At 35.7% G+C, this 16,504-nt stretch overlaps 4 protein-coding genes and 1 pseudogene across 6 annotated transcripts; 4 read left to right on the top strand and 1 right to left on the bottom strand.

The window, feature by feature from the left end:
- Positions 1-97: 97 nt before the first annotated feature.
- On the top strand, positions 98-4,425 carry LOC106442979 (transcription factor MYBC1). Its single transcript, XM_048768462.1, has one exon. It carries the CDS (start codon positions 2,587-2,589, stop codon positions 3,337-3,339), a length of 753 nt encoding a protein of 250 aa, XP_048624419.1. The 5' UTR covers positions 98-2,586; the 3' UTR covers positions 3,340-4,425.
- LOC106428100 lies at positions 4,301-5,937 on the bottom strand. Its single transcript, XM_013868849.3, has 4 exons — positions 5,636-5,937; positions 4,877-5,501; positions 4,559-4,792; positions 4,301-4,470 (listed from the first exon to the last, which is right to left on the bottom strand). Exons 1-4 carry the CDS (start codon positions 5,715-5,717, stop codon positions 4,455-4,457), a joined length of 957 nt encoding a protein of 318 aa, XP_013724303.2. The 5' UTR covers positions 5,718-5,937; the 3' UTR covers positions 4,301-4,454.
- Positions 5,938-6,159: 222 nt separating this feature from the next.
- LOC106386293 (L-type lectin-domain containing receptor kinase IV.2-like) lies at positions 6,160-10,819 on the top strand. Of its 3 annotated transcripts, none has more exons than XR_007328603.1 (8): positions 6,160-6,435; positions 6,541-6,653; positions 7,053-7,851; positions 8,082-8,134; positions 8,281-8,359; positions 8,446-10,090; positions 10,156-10,194; positions 10,343-10,819. XR_007328603.1 is itself a non-coding variant. In XM_048768464.1 (2 exons), the coding sequence occupies exons 1-2, from the start codon at positions 9,843-9,845 to the stop codon at positions 10,572-10,574; spliced, it is 315 nt and encodes a 104-aa protein (XP_048624421.1). In that variant the 5' UTR covers positions 9,549-9,842; the 3' UTR covers positions 10,575-10,816. The 3 variants fall into 3 exon arrangements, 1 of the variants encoding a protein (XP_048624421.1); XR_007328604.1 differs by having other exon boundaries at positions 10,508-10,819; XM_048768464.1 differs by lacking the exons at positions 6,160-6,435; positions 6,541-6,653; positions 7,053-7,851; ... (1 more) ...; positions 8,281-8,359; positions 10,156-10,194 and having other exon boundaries at positions 9,549-10,090; positions 10,508-10,816.
- Positions 10,820-11,287: 468 nt separating this feature from the next.
- Positions 11,288-13,411, top strand: LOC125591184 (annotated as a pseudogene).
- A 140-nt stretch (positions 13,412-13,551) lies between these two features.
- LOC125591185 (protein POLLENLESS 3-LIKE 2-like) lies at positions 13,552-14,252 on the top strand. The gene is made up of 2 exons (XM_048764840.1): positions 13,552-13,562; positions 13,775-14,252. Exons 1-2 carry the CDS (start codon positions 13,552-13,554, stop codon positions 14,250-14,252), a joined length of 489 nt encoding a protein of 162 aa, XP_048620797.1.
- Positions 14,253-16,504: the final 2,252 nt, after the last annotated feature.

The following is a 16,504-nucleotide window of genomic DNA, read 5'->3' on the forward strand; positions in this document are numbered from 1 at the left end:
CTATATGATTTATTTCTCAACCTTTGAATTTATGGGAACAATATATTGATGTTTTAAATATAAGGAGAATAACACTTAATACAGGATTTAAGTACACTAAAGAAAATTTCTCGTATAATAAATATTTGGTCTAGTGATCAAGTCTTATTATTGTCTAAAACCAAGAAGAAGAAAATAGATCTTTGTTTTTTATAAAGGGTTTCTGTTAAATCAAGCAAACATACAAGCTCTGACTTTGTTTTCCTACAGTTCTTAGGAGGTAGACATATAATTAAGCAAAAGCTTAATCTAGTTTTGTAGAAGTTATCAAAAGCTTAGAAACAAAGGAAAAGAAAAATAGAGATTTTAAAATCTTGAGCTAATGAGCAATATCAAAATAAATCTGCGATCTAGGTGAAGTATTGGAAGGAACATTGGTTAGTTGAGTTGAGGACCTTGAATAAAGCGTGTTTTGAAGACTGCAAATTTAATAGGGTTGTTACCAACCTTATATTAAATATGCCTACCGTTCAAATAAGACTTCATGATAGTTGGTCAAATAAGAATTATCATCTTGTGAAACCAATGTGAAGAAGAATTATAAGAAAATAACCAAAATATATTAAAAATAAAATTTTAATTTACTAGGCCATAATATGGATTTCACACTTTTGTCTAAATAAATCTTTATCGACATGCATTTTGAATGATGACTTAATGCGATGTAATTTTGTGTGTTTATTTATAACTTCCAACGTTGGTTGTTTATACCAAAAACAAATTGCAAATTTCTTTGTAAAATATAAAAATTAATACACAAAATGTTAGATTACCAAAAAACGTTATCGCATCAAGATTGGAAAAAAATCAACTTAAAGACAAAAGACCAACTACAGTTACAGAGATCAACTTCCAATCTTGAGTTTTGTTTTATGGCAATCTCTTCCAATCTTGATTTTTTTTTCTCTTTGGATATTCATGTTATTTGCTACATTTAACAAATAGACTTGGACTTTTGGTTTAGCAAATTTCTCTCCACATAATTTGTTTTCTTTGTCACATGTTTACACAAAAAAAAATTCTTTAATTGAAAACAACTTGGAGCTTGGTTCGATTTTGGGTCTTAAGAAAAAAATGGTTAGTCTATAAATATCATCATCATACACATGTTTTTGATGTGGATGTGTACAATTTCAGCACTTGATCGACAAAGTAGATTGGAAGGTATTGTGTTTATCTTCAGGAGTCTTTCTGCTATGAGTATTATCTTATAGATTTCAATAAATAAATACAAAATAATCTGAACCTCATGGACCCAAAATCAATTCTGAATTCATCATTTATAACATGATTTTCTTATATTAAAAACTGATTGTATAACGCGCTCCAACCTTCTCAAACTCTTTAGCTACCCATTCATTTATTTAGAATTGTGATATTTATCTTCCATAGACGTTTTTATTTATCTTTGAAAATATGGTCGGCTAGGTAAAAGAACTAGGTTAACAAGTCAAAAGCTTGGAAAAACTTTTGTTATGAATATTTCCCGTGAAGCTTTCATCATATTGAACATATGCATATGTGAAATATTTTGAGAGGAACATATAGTTTATTTATGCTTTCATGTTATGAAAACTATTATGATTTTTTCATAATCATTGTTATTTGCTTGCATTATCTGTATAACTAAATAGCCAATTATAAACGTTTTAAGTGATGTAATGCTATGTATCTTAAACAGACGTAGTTTGTCATGTCCTCCAAACTAGCTTGATTATAATATGTTTGACATTAACATACATAAACACAGCTTCCACTAAGTTAAACAAACCCATAACAACCAATAATTAAGGGTTCAAGTGCCATGTAGATCCAAAATAAAGTTAGGCATAAAACCTTTAATTAAGCTATAGTTGTCCAGTGCACAAATTTTTTTTATAGTTGTCCAGCCTCCTAAGAACATAATAGCATATACCATAAAGATATAAACTCTTAGCTAATGAATCTCTTTTCATTGGGGATAATATAGATGCGTGAAAAACACATTAACAAACAAAACAATTAAGGATACTAATCAAATGGTTCTGGAAATTCAAGAATTTATGATAATTTTCAGGCTATTTGTTCCATCCTAAATTATGTTTTCCATGTACAAAACTGAGATATAGCAATGCAGTAGGTTTGAAGGTTAAATGCAGTAGCATGCACCTTATAAGAGAAAAATCCAAACCTGAATGAAATAACACTTTCAACATGTTCTTCATATAGTATAAGCAAAGAATCAAAACAGTTCTGCAAAAAGTTAATAGAATGACACTAAAAATGGTAAAAAAGTGGAAGACACGCGCCAAAGTAAGCGTCGGTCGAATCTAATGATCTTAACTCTCAACTGAGAAACAAAAATATAAAAGAATCTTCTGATGTCTCTCTTCAAGTCTTTGCCTCAAAATCAAGAACTCGCTCTCCTTGTTCATCATCCCTTCTCAGAGATTGCGTCACCTCTTGATGTTTAAACTTCATCTTCACCTTATGGGCTAGAAAGTGATGATCTCATTTGAATAACTTGCCATTTATAGCCAGAGACTTTCTATTTTGAGTGTTATAAGTATGAGAGATGAAGAAGAAGAGCTTCCGTCGCCGGAGGAGCTCATACCGTTATCTCAGTCTCTCATCACTCCCCATCTCGCCATCGCCTTCGACCTCCGAAGCACTTACCACCGCAAAAACGGCAGTTCCGGCCACCCTCTGCCTCAAACCACGCCGATACAAGCCAACTCCTCCGCCGGAGATGAACCAGCCCGGACACTGAAACGGCCGCGTTTAGTATGGACGCCGCAGCTGCACAAGCGTTTCGTAGACGCCGTGGCGCATATCGGGATCAAGAACGCTGTTCCCAAAACCATCATGCAGCTTATGAGCGTCGAGGGGCTAACCAGAGAGAACGTCGCTAGTCATCTCCAAAAGTACCGACTTTACCTCAAGAGGATGCAGTCCGGCGGAGGAAACGTCGGTGAGTCTGATCGCCTCTTCGCGAGCTCACCTGTTCCTGCACATTTCCTCCACCCGACAGGGAGACAAAGCTCCGACCATTTCATACCGTCTTTTGTCCCAATGGCGGCTACTCTTACGCATCAGCAGTTCCTCCACCGGCAAACACCCGCCGTGAATTTCACCTCTCAGGCGAACAACAACGGGAAAGTGATGGAACAATCGTTGTTCTTGGCTAGGCAGAGTCAGCATCAACCTGTTCTCATCAGACCATCTTCATTGCATCTACAAAGTCGAGTGGCTAATTACGCAGAGGATTTGGAATCAGGAGCCAAGACGGTCTTGACACTGTTTCCAACTCGACAAGATTGAATTAAAAAAACAATTATAAGATTGGAACATTCCACAAAATTATACTTCAACCTTTGTTTGTCTCTGTTTGTGCAATGTAGATCCGGTCAGCACAACAAGGCTATGTGACTGGATATTTCATGGTTATGTATTTGACTATTTTCTGTTTCAAAGTATCTTTCATGTATAAGATTTGAGTTTGGATGAAAAGATTCACTTGATTAAAAGTACTTTACTCTGTTTCTTTCTTTTGTTTGTGTGTTTTTGCTTATGGGTTTAGATTTGTCTCCTAAAAGTTGTTTGTAGCTTTGAACCGAATATTTCATAAAAGAAATTGCATTCTCTTTCTACTTGTGAAATTCAAGAATATGATACTTACCAAATTCATATTGTATGTTTGCATAGCAAACCAAAAAATGTATCTAATATATAAAATATATATATTGATTGACCAAACCATTGATTGAATCATAGTACATTGTACATAGAACATGAAGCAGCCAAAAAGCAAAGACTAGACAGTGCCAGGCATACCAAGATCCGGTGCTCTCATATCCTAATCATACCCTCTTTATTTTAGTTACTTTTTATTTCTGTACATAGAATCGGTTATGGGGACCAAACCCAATCAAGATTTCTCTATTAACTATGTATTATATAATTAGAGATGAAAAAAGGAAACTATAGGTTATTCATTGGATAGAAGAGGATCAATTAAAAGCAATGATGCAGAGGATTCATTAGCTGCCATGTTCTGATCTGCTTCTATAAAAGTCAATGCCCCCTGTAAAAGTCTTCATAATTATTACTTTATTTTTGGTAGAAAAAGTTAAATGGCATAATAACAAACACATTTTTAATTATTAATAAATCTGTAAATAGTTGAATAAAATTTTAGCTCTAAGATTCCCTTTGGTAGATTTAATTTGAATAGATGAAACAGAGCAAACTGCCACTTAGAAATGAAAGCTTTCAGATGGGATTTTGATGCAAAAGCTTGATAATGTTAATATAATTTGTAACAACAGAGTAAAAATGTCTTGTGCGGCCAATGTTTTCAACAAGAGCAGAAGAAAAAAACTAAGACTACATCCTAATATAAAAGCATACAGACATGGTTTGATCAGGACCAAAGGTCAGGGATTCTGGTGCCTGCAAGAAAACAACATAAGCTCAACATGAGATACAAAGCGTTCAACAGAGACGATGAAGAAAAGTTCTTTAAGAGTGAAAAGCTAACCTGAAATGATTTGGGTCTGAAGCATGCAATGTCTGTGCATAACTCATTGTGACACTAGGCCACTCTGTATAAGCAGGTGCGTTACTAGAACTCATAGCAGGGTTCAAGGGATGTCCATAGCTTAGGTTGGCTTGAGTTCTTGGCATCTGTGGGAAGACTCCGTCATGGAAAGGAAGATGAATCGGCGGCATGGGGTTGAAGTTTTGTACAACAGGTGGAGTAACCCTCACGTACCTACAAAAACATTACAGTGTTAATTTTGATGAAGTGGCCTATAAAAAAAAACGTTGTTATCATTTAGAGGAGATGTTTGTATACCTGTTCCGATCATAATCAGGATCATAACGATCTTTCTCTCTATCTCTAATAATGGCGACCCGTGAAGTCCTTCCAACACTATTCCTCTCCACATCAACAAGATTCTCAGCCTCGTTTCTAGCTGGGAGTCTACTGTTGTTATGTTTTGTCTGAACAGGAGGAGGAGGAGGAGCTCGAGTTGAAGAGTCTTCAGAGTCTGAACTATTAGGACTATTAAAGATCCGAGCCCTGGCCTTCTCATACTCCTCTTTCCTCTCCTCAACGCTCCTCAACAGATTCCTCTCCACACCCGACCCACCACCCGCCCCACCGCTTCCTCCGTTAGGCCTCGCCTTGATGGCGAGCTTAAAGCCCTGAGGCCTCCTCCCGTTGACCTCAGGCTGCTTCACGGGAATCTCAGACAGACAAACAAAAGGGTATCTGCTCTCACCGGTCTTGGTGACGAGTATCCTGTTCCCGGACCCGTCTAAAGCAGCACCGTCCAAAGCAGTGGTGAAGAGGCCGTAGTGGTGAGCGACGCGGTGAGCAGCGAGGCGGAGGTAAGAGGTTGGGTAAGGAGGGAACTCGTATTGCTGCTGCTCTGGGCTTTGAAAGAACTTTTGTATGTCCAACTCCATACGCAGAACTAAGCATATACACAAAAACAATTTTAAAGCTAAATTGAGGTAGAAGCAATATCCAAACCCTAAATTCTCCAAGAGTTGATTACGAACCCTAAAGACAAGAGCTTTAAGCTATTGTAAAGGAGAATTGAGTTACTTGTGAGACGATGACGAGGGTTCTGAAGAGCTTCGACCAGAAAAGGATCAACCATAGCTTCCTTCTCGCTCATAGCTGCCATGGAAAAGGTTTCTCTTTTTCTCAAATTTTCTTCTTTTTTTTTCCCCCCAAAGAGAGAAGAATGATGGAGAAAGATTTGAAGTTTCCTGATGAGAATTTGGAGAGAGATTTGATTGGGAGAAGAATCGAATCGATGAGATTGACAAAATCCAAATCAGAGAAGGTGAAGGCAAGGAGTGGTAAAAAGACCTTATCGCCCCTTACCTATCTCTCTCTCTTATGAATCTTCTATATATATATATAAAATTGTTGGCCTCTCTCCTGTGATGCCACCTAGGATCCAGGTCAGAAAGTCGAGCTCCGTAATGTCGACACGTGTCCCGGCCACACAAAACGCGTCGTTTCATTTATGGAAAGCAATAGAGATTTGTGGGCTTTCGGTTTATGTTAAGAATTAAAGCCCAAAACAAGAGGCTCTTTAGTCCTCATCGCTTACCACGCCAAGCCGTAACTAGCGTCTTCTTCTTCAGCGCCTGGTATCTGAAAAGAAAATTATGTGTTATCTGTCAGCATCAATGGCGTCTCAAGTAATTGGATTACTGAAATCGAGTTGCGGAATCTCTTTGTTTGCCTCCAATCACGTCTTATAGACTTCTCCTCTAATAATCCGTTCCGAGTTATTCACCATCGCATTTATCACCTTAATAACTCCATAGGCGATGTGAACCACGATCTGAATTTAATTGTGAGTTATACCTCTGAACTACACCTATAAAAAGGTTAGCTTTCTTTGCTTGAACATCATCTTCTCAATCTGTGAAAACAGTAATCTATATATTCCCTGTTAAATGGCTAACTCATCAATCTTACTTTCTGATCTCAAGGCTGGCCGAGGCTCCTCCACCGTCCAAGTGCCGTTGCTCAGATTCTGGAAAGCCAGAAATGTCCGAGTGGAGGGGAACTGATGTCTCTTGATATGCTTTTACTGGATTCAAAGGTAATTATGTTCTTAAATTCATGTTCAGATTGCTTTATGTTCACAAAACTCATGTTCAAAGTTTTTTTTGAAGCGATGTTAGAAATGTTCTTAAGCTTATGTTCATAGGCTTCTTATGTTATTAAACCCATGTTCATAGTGTTCTTATACTAAACATTATGAAACTGTTTTTATACAGATTTCAATTGACCTACTTCAGTGAGATTTATTTAGAAACCGTTTGTGATTTTGTGATTTGACTCATGTTTATAGTCATCTTAACCGCATGTTAATATTATCTTGAAATCATGTTCATAATGTTTTCCTGATCTTAAACTCATGTCCATGTTATCAAATTCAACATTATCAACCTGTTATATAAACATCTTCTGAATGATTATTTTTGAACCGTTTGCAAAGAATGGTTTCTTTCTAAATGTGTTTCAGGTGACCATTATGCAAGCATCCGTGAGCGTGAGCTGGCTAGCAACTTACAGGCCTTATCTCCGGCCGGTTCAATGTATTATGTCACCAGTTTTGATGTAACTCGGTGTAATCAAAACTTCAGGCTCTTGGACTCCTCTCTGCTGATTCGATTCAGTGACGCTACCGCTCTTGAGAGTTAACTGAACCATCTTCTCCAATACCTAAAGAATGTTTCAGGTGCCGTAATCACAGTGAGATGCTTGGTCTAGCCAACACCAATACCCAACGTCTAGGTATTCCTCCTATAATTTGTTCATCAGTATAGCTGGATAAGATATTATATTAATCCTCAAATATTATTGGTGAAATAACCGCTGTTAAGAGAAAGTTCTATTTCGCTTGAATGGCTAACTCATCTATATTACTCGCTGAAGGCTGGCAAGAGATGGGTTCTTCTTCTGTTTTGGACAGGAAAATCTGAGGATTAGAGGTGCTCGAAACCAAAGGGTATCTCCTCATCATTCTCTTCCTGACTATGTACCTTTGCCGGAGATGGGTTCTTCTTCTCTTTCGGAGAGTAAAATCTGAGGATTCAAAAGTGTTAAAGCTTTGGAGACTCCGGGAGTAAGTAAGGAACTCCATCGGCTCGAGAGGCATCTCCAATGGACGGTAAACAAGGTATGTCTTGCATGTCGGAACCATGGCTCTTTCCATTTTAGACAGAGATGAAGGAAGTGAGAGAGAAAGTGGAGGTCAAGAAAGAGAAATATAGTATTGGGAGGAGACTTTTGGTGTAAGTGAAAGGCTTTTAATGGAGAAATATTTATAACTCTGCTTTTTCAGCCTTAGTTTTATTGTTTTTTTATCACTATGTTTCTTTTGGAGAACAATTTTGATGTAAGCAAAAGGTTTCAATGTAGAAAGATTTTATTACTCTGCTTTTTAGCCTTCGTTTATTGTTTTTTTTCTTACTCTGTTTCTCTCAAGTCAATTACACTTAACAAATATGCTTATGGTCTGCAGAATGTGTTCGATTTTGGCCTTAATGGAGGTCTTCTTTCAAGAGCACGTTTTGGGTATGATATTCTTCATCCCGAAGCTTTTTATGTACTTTTGTGTGCGTTGTTCCTATTATGTGCACCTTTAGCCTGGTTGCAGAGTTCGTCAACGTGCTAAGAACCAAAACTAAGCCTTCTATTGATGTTTTTCCCCTTGCTTTTAGGTTCATGTTTGTTGCCATGCATGCTGTTACTGGTTCTTATGCGAGACAAAATTTTGTCGATTATCTTGGAGCCAAACCAGTATGTCTTGGTCACTAAGATGTAAATTACATTCAGTTTTTGAACTTCTGGAGATTTCAGATGATTGATGTTGGCAAGTTTTGTAGGATTCAATTTTCAATGGAGTTCCTCTAGAAGACTTTGGACATGCGTCACATGGCCATCCAGATCCTAATTTGATGTAAGAAAAAAACTAAAGGGAAGACTCACCATATATACTTAGTATATAATTTTATAAACCTTCTTATATATAGATACACAAATTGCCAGTGTATAGAACGTCAAGTCAAGAACAATTGCATGTCTTTTCTTTCTTTTTTTTTTCAACAAGAACAATTGCCTGTCTATCTTAGCAATGGGGGAGTCAAAAGCATGGAGCTCTTTTGCAGCTATAGTTTGCTTCACAAGAATAAATTTCATATTCTATGTTGGGTGTAAGGTTCTCTTTTTAGATACAAGATTTTAGTTTAACAAAAAACAAGTTACACATGGTGTACAAAAGCATTTTTCTTGAATAAATTTTGCATATTATTCAAAAAAAAAATAGATATGCAAATTGGTTGATGTCCTGTATCGTAGCGACGGACCTAATTTCTGAGCTGCAAGTGATGGTATGTTTGTGAATAGATATCTTACAAATTTTCTTGGTTTTTTAGCTTTAAGACACATCTCTCATAAATTTAGTCACCATAATTGTGCATTTTCTGAAAGATGATGGTGAAACAAATGGTTTTAGGAAACAAATTCTTTGTATAACTCCTTCAGAATATGTTGCTACCATGGCAGCCAATGCACAAGAAACGTTTCCATATTTTCGTTCTGGTCCTAAGGTGGGATTGCCTTGCATATTATGTACATGTATATATATTGACGCTTAAATTTAAATTGCATAAAGTTGAATCTTTCTTTCTTCGGGGTCAATCAATTTCATCAAACAATGTATATACCTGCTTTACAACCAAACTAACCAAACTAATGTTTACGTAAGTATAGATGTATGTATCACATTTTAAATAAATATATATATGTATATATTTGACCAAAAAAAGAAAAGAAATATATATATATATATAAGTATCAGTGCATTCATCTATGTTTATATATAATATATATGATATCTAATAAGAATAAACATCAATACAATACTAAAAGGTGAATATAAGCTAAGGGGAATGTGTCCACGTAAGAAAAAATAATCAGCCAATAGCAAACCAGCATTTCACCACATCAGATCAAGAAATTGGGTATTCTTGGGCTCTTTTATTTTTGTATTTGTTTTGTTCGAAACAAATTAAGTCTCAGCCCATATCATGCTTTATCTCTCGCGTGAATCTCTCTCTCTCTCCGTTTCATCTTCCGGCGATCAAACATGGTGGCAAAAAAAACGGTCACGCCTTCTACACAAAACCAATCCAGTTCAAAGACATACCAAACGCCACCGTCTCTTCCGTCTCCACCACCTTCGTCTTCGCCATATACTCCCAGATCCCCACTCTAAGCGGCCATGGAATCGTCTTCGTCGTCTCTCCATCCCATAGCCTCACTTCCGCACTCCCAATCAAGTCAATACATCGGTCTCTTCAACAACTCAAACAACGGTAACGAAACGAACCACGTCTTCACTGTCGAGTTCGACACGATCCAAAGCAACGAGTTCGGAGATCCGAACGATAACCACGACGGAATCGATATAAACGGTTTAAGATCGTTTGAGTACTCAGCCGCTGAGTACTGGAACGAGAGAGATGCAAGGTTTTTTTTTTTTGCCCTTTCCTTTCCAAGCTTTAGTCATAAATAAATATTTTCATATTCATTAGGTTTTGGTGTTGGACACATGCGTGATACCAAAACAAAAGGTATGTCACCACTAATCCCATTTTTGCCAGGACAATATCATCCTCCAATTTCAAATATAGTCTTCTTGCTATTGAAAGGTTTAACCTTTTGGTTGGAATCCACTTTAACTGTTGTGAACATGGATTTGGGTATGGGGAACACCACTAGAGATAGAGCTTGACGGTGTAAAAACTTCCATTATATTACCCCGACACTGAAGGATTCGAAAGCGTTGGAAAGTCTACTGTTTATGACGACTCTTTGAACATTTAGACATTTTGTTTGATGATGCTTTGGATATCTAATCAACTGTTTTTGCTGATTTTTTTTCAGAATATTTGCTCGAGCAACGGTGATGACTTCAGTGCTGATTAATAATCTGCCTGAAACTGTAAGTTGACCTGCCTCGGTCTTTTTCTTATGGTTCTAAAAACAGTATACTTATGACCCAAGAATGTAGAACCTGGTATCCAATGATCTATATGTACTTCATCAGAGTATGTATCCGACTTATGAATAAACATAATTTAGCTATTTATTTTGTCTTATTTATCTTCCCTGCAGCTAATTGTGGCTTTGAGAATTCATTTTCTATTTTAAATGCTTTTTAAACTAGTGTTTGATGATTATCTGTCTCACATTGTTTTTGTTTCTATGAATAGGTTGAATAACAGTTCATTGAACGAAAAAGTGTCGCTGGTGCAGAAGATTAGGATGATACTTTGTAATTCACTTTTTTGCATCTGTTTTAGCAGCTTGCATTTAAATACCTAACTCTGTATTTTCCAATGGTCTTACATAATAGTCTCCATGGGATCAGTGGCCTTATGCTACAGTCGATATATTACTGATTCGAACGACATCATAACTTCACAGCCAAAAATGGGGAAGATGAACATGGCGACTTGAAGCCAGCCTTTATCACTGAGGGTGGAAACTGCAGTAAATCATAGTCCACATTAGAAGGTGCTCACAGGTAAACACTAAATCCAGTGTATTACGTCTTCTTTGTTGTTTTTGTTATCCTCTCTTTCTTTATATGACATCTTACCAGATGTTTCCAAATGAAATTTGGTAGTTCATCATGAAACTTCTTTATTTTATTAACGAAGGATGGGGTTTACTCAACAAAATCTGGATATTGGGCAGCTTGTGAGCACTGAGAGACTACAGCACAAGTCCTTCAAGCGACTCCTATCGACTGGGAAAAATGAATATGGAAGCTGAATACTGACCCAAAAATAAAGCTTTTTATTTGGAAGATTTTCCAAGTTGGCAGACCCTCTAGACGAGTTCTTTGATTTTTCTTATCAAGTTCCTGTTCTGAATCAACAAGCAGAGAGGGTGGTCTCATCCGTGGAACTCCATCAGAAAAGCGAATGGCAAAGTTGGGCAGATCAGCTTATTGACAATGGTTCGGAGCCTAACTGGTCTGAACTTCTTGGAGATCCAAGTCCACAGGTTCAGTTTCTATGTAGCGTTATTATACGAACTTCTGTTTACTCATTTTGTCATTTAATCATGCCTTTTCAACAGATACCGACACCATGTTTGGTCGTACCAAGGAAAGAAGAGGTAATAGCTAACCACCCCCCGCATCAAATGGTTTCGTTGGAGGAGCAGCTCAGTGCAAGAAACTTATCATCTGCATCTAAGCAACGCATGCGTTGGACACCAGAACTTCATGAGGCGTTCGTTGAAGCTGTTAATCAGCTTTGTGGTAGTGAACGTGTGTAAGCTTTCTTCTTCTATTAGTTCTTGAAAAAGAATATCTCAGGGCTGTTTATTCTTCTCTTAACTTTCTTAATATCCACCATTAGGAGCCACGCCTAAGGCTGTTTTGAATCTCTTGAATAACCCTGGCTTGACCATCTATCACTTAAAAAGCCATTTGAAGGTTTGTTCCACGTTTCTTTTTTTGCATCTCATTCTGTTTTATCTTTGTGGTATATAGCTCATTTCTCATTTTATATGGTCTTTCTTTCTACAGAAATACAGAACGGCGAGGTACAAACCGGAGACTTCAGAAGCTACAGAAGAACCTCAAGAAAAGAAGTTGACATCTATGGAAGATATCAAACCTCTTGACATGAAAACGTAGGGACTTTATTTGTTTAGAGTTTTGTTTGTAATAAGGTTAAATACTTATATGTGTGTTTCTAGCTAAGTTAATTTTTGTTAATGTTTCGTTTGCATGAGCGTTGAGATCACACAAGCTCTAAGGTTTCAAATGGAAGTTCAGAAACGTCTCCATGATCAGCTCGAGGTAATATGATCTCCTTCACCTGTGTTATCAATAAAAATAAACTACCCTTCTTTACCTTACTTCAAACAAGAAAGAGTAGTAGTGCGTCCTAAGTCCTAACATATCATGACTAATGTGTGATGCTGTTTAAATTATATGCCTCAGGTCCAACGGTCGCTGCAGATACAGATTGAGAAACAGGGCCGACAACTATAGATTATGTTTGAGAAACAACAGAAGCTACAAGAGAACAAGACCTCTTCCTCAGAGCCATTTCCAAAGCAATGCAACTGCACATCTTTAGAAATCGAATTTAGTCTTGAGACACAAACAGGGGACCAAACTGAATCTGCTTCAGCTTCAAGGAAAATGGCCAGAGAAGATAAAGAGGAAAGAAGGCTGATCAACAATCACTCACTCGAAACACTCATGATCTCTTTCATGTTGATTATACAAGGTATGTTACTAAGCTGAGCTTTTATTTTTCTGTGAATCGAAAAGAGGACACCATGGACCAAATGGATTGCTAAAACAAATATGATGCAACAGAAATGTACCAGTTGGAACTACACAGAGGCAAGAGCCACAAGAAGAATGTTTATATATGAAATAAGACCACATTAGAGAGAAGAATCACAGATGGTGTAAACGACAGAAGAGAGAAGGGGATCATACATGACAGGTGGCGATAAAAATTTTTTGTGGGATTCCATCATGGAGTTACTATATCATAGATTTGTCTTGCGGGTGAATGGTTTGGGTTTTGATGAACAGGTGGGGATACAAGAACTTCATGAGACGTTCATTGAAGCTATTTATCAGCTCGGCAGTAGTATCTTTGTATAATTGTGTTTCTACACAGTAGGACCTCTGTTTATGTGTGTGTCTTAGTTTGTTGCAAAAAGTGAATTATATGACCAGTATATGAACATGATTTCATGATTTGTTCCATATCAATATTAAGTTTCAAGCTTTAAGCTTCCTAATTAAAATATCCAAGTGTCATAAAGTAGTTTAGCGATAGAGCTCATGCTGGTTTAGGTTGTAAAGTTTTCATATTTATCCACGTTCGAGAGAACCATATATGGACAAGTTTCTGTCTTATTAGACGGTGGTTTTCTGTGTGGCACTGATGTCTTCAAGGTACAAGTACTTAAAGCTTACGAGATATTTGTAAGCATCATTTTCAATTACGAGATAGCCACTTGAATAACGGTCCTAGAGGAGTGGATTCACATTTAAAAGCTTATGCTTATAACGATCTTGGCTCCGAGATGATGAGAAGAGGAGGGGATGATAGGGTTGAGTAGAGAAGGCTTTTTGACACCATGTTTTGTTCTTCCTATATATGGCAGCCTCAGTAGAGAACAGAGCGTGAAGCCTAAGGCAAAGCCGGATTTGAGCAATGGTGGGTACGGTGACGAGAACGTGAAAACCAATGTGAATGTGAATGTAGTACTAAACAACCCATTAAGGGTTGATGCAAAACCGTTCTTCTCTTCGAAGTTGATCAACAATAAAGAGAAGCTGAAGAGGACAAGATCGTCGAGTCAAACCATGGGAATGTTGAGTTTTGGTGGTTGTGATGAGGGAGAGACAAACACGAAAGAGAAGAAAGCGATAGAATCTGGATTACCAGACAGCAAGGAGTTCGAAGAAGTGGTGATCATGGCTGTTTTTGGGGACAGAGACGAAAGTGTTGGACAAGAAGAGGCTCAAGGTTTTTCAGGACATCACATTGTCCTCCATAAACCCAAGAGCCTGAGTCAATCTCAAATAAGATCCTCTGGTAACAATGGCTGTTATAAACGCGAAGTCGATAAAGAATCTTGAGAAATGTTTTTGATTATCTACAGAGAATTTACAAAGTTATATTATTTGAAACATTCTCCAAGTTTTTTTAAAAAAATTAAAAACTCATCAAATTATAAAATTAGATGTGTTTTTTAATTTATGAACGCTTTGATATATCACGTGTCCGACATAGAAGATTATATATTTTAATAATAAATTAAAACTGTTGATGTTGAGTTAAAGTCATTATGTCTAACTATGATCCAGTACAATTTTGTTTTACACAAAAATACCTTTTTCGCTACATTTTTAGCCAGTTAAACTTCAACAAACGCTATGCACTTTATAAATATGTTATCACCAATTAAAAATTACAACAAAAAACAAAAAAATCTTAAGTTAGGAATATAATCATTATTTTTCTTTTAGAAAAACCTCCGACAATGTTAAATACACTCTTGACTCTACACACACAACATATACATAACACCAACCGCTAAATATTAGAACAGTTCATCACTACATCTCAACCACATTACAATACGAATCTTAGAAAATTAGTAACCACGGCAAAACGCTAACTACAAAAATTCGGCATCACATCTACACATAGAAGTAAAGCAACAACAACGTCTATGAAATTTATTTTGTGCTTTTGTTTGTATAGTGTGGCTTATATACAGACTACAAATTAAATATGTTCAATGCAAATACACATTAAAATGAGACATCATATTTGGATATATTTAAATATATTATATTCTTGATAATTTTAAAATTACTAAAAAGAAACTAAATTATTAAAAAATTAATATACAAATAAAACTAAAGCAAAATTTTGTAACGTCATAATAAATGAATAAAAAATATATTATAAAATAGATTTTAGATTTTAAAGACTTCTAATTCATGTAATATTACAAAATTCAAAATTTATTTATTACAATTAATATTTTACCATTAGATATATTAAAATAATATTCTAGATCGATATTCAATTTTCAGTTTTCAACTATTACACATAAAAAAATGTTATTAAGTACGTTTTTTTGAAAAGAGGGTTTTATATTTTAAGTAGGTTATTGAAGTACTTTTTTCTTTTCGTTCGGACTTGATTCTTCATATTTTATTAGTTAATTGTGTTACATATAATAGAAATACTTACTTCAAACTAAAAATATAAAAAAAAATTTAAAAATTAGTTATATATAATTTAATATACAAAAATTCACATACAAATAAAAATGATAAATGTAACAAATTTAAATATATTATCCGCGCGTAGCGCGGAAAAAGGATCTAGTAATTAGTAAAAACTAATATTATTTTAATTTGAAAAGAACAAAAAAATTGAATGTTCATTAAAATTTAACATGGTTTTTATTGTTTGCTCACTTGAACACGTGAGCGTAATACTAATTTTTTAATAATTACACATAAGAAATAAGATATGCTATAATTACAAAAATATGAAACAATAAATAAATCAAATTATATCAACACATCAAACATATTGAAATATCTTCACATCCAAATAAGATAACATTATATACACAATCGACCCATTTCAATTACAGTGTAAAGAAAATGGTCATACGTATAAAAAGATTTATATGTGTTTGAACTAAAATAAAACATAACAAAAAGATATGATAATAGTTAAAATAGTACAAGTTAGAGAACATGTTTGACAGCAAAATAAAAACTTACAAACATCAAATATAAATAATTTAAAAATTAACAAAATATAATCTCTGCTGCTTGAGTAACAACGAGCAACACTAAGACGGTTTAATGGGTCTGTACCAAAAAAATATGCGGAAACTCAAACCATCAACAAGCTGTCATGTCAATGACATGGATAACAACTCCAAGCTTTGCTTCTATTTCAAGCAAGTCCATAAATTCATAACCATCCATTGAGATGACTTTACCGGCTCAACCATAAAGTGCAACAACAATACACATCAATGTTCCTTGCATTCTGCGCTGCATCGAAAATATTTGCCACAAGTTTTCACGGAAATTAATATATGGATTGATTGCTATATTTGATGTTTCACAACCAAATTAGCTGTCCAAGTAAATATTCTAAAAAGTACTAAAGTGTAAATGTACGAATAACACAATAGGCTGGTGCAGACAAGACAAATCGATTGTATCACACTGCCAACCAAATGAGCATACAAAAATGTTTACAAAAGTTTTATATATTCAAAAAAAATACATCACATCCCGCGCGTAGCGCGGGCCAACCCTAGTAAAATAATAATAAAGTTTCGACCTTTAAA

The sequence above is a fragment of the Brassica napus genome, chromosome A3, assembly GCF_020379485.1.
Source record: "Brassica napus cultivar Da-Ae chromosome A3, Da-Ae, whole genome shotgun sequence".
In the NCBI taxonomy this organism is placed as follows: Eukaryota; Viridiplantae; Streptophyta; class Magnoliopsida; order Brassicales; family Brassicaceae; genus Brassica; species Brassica napus.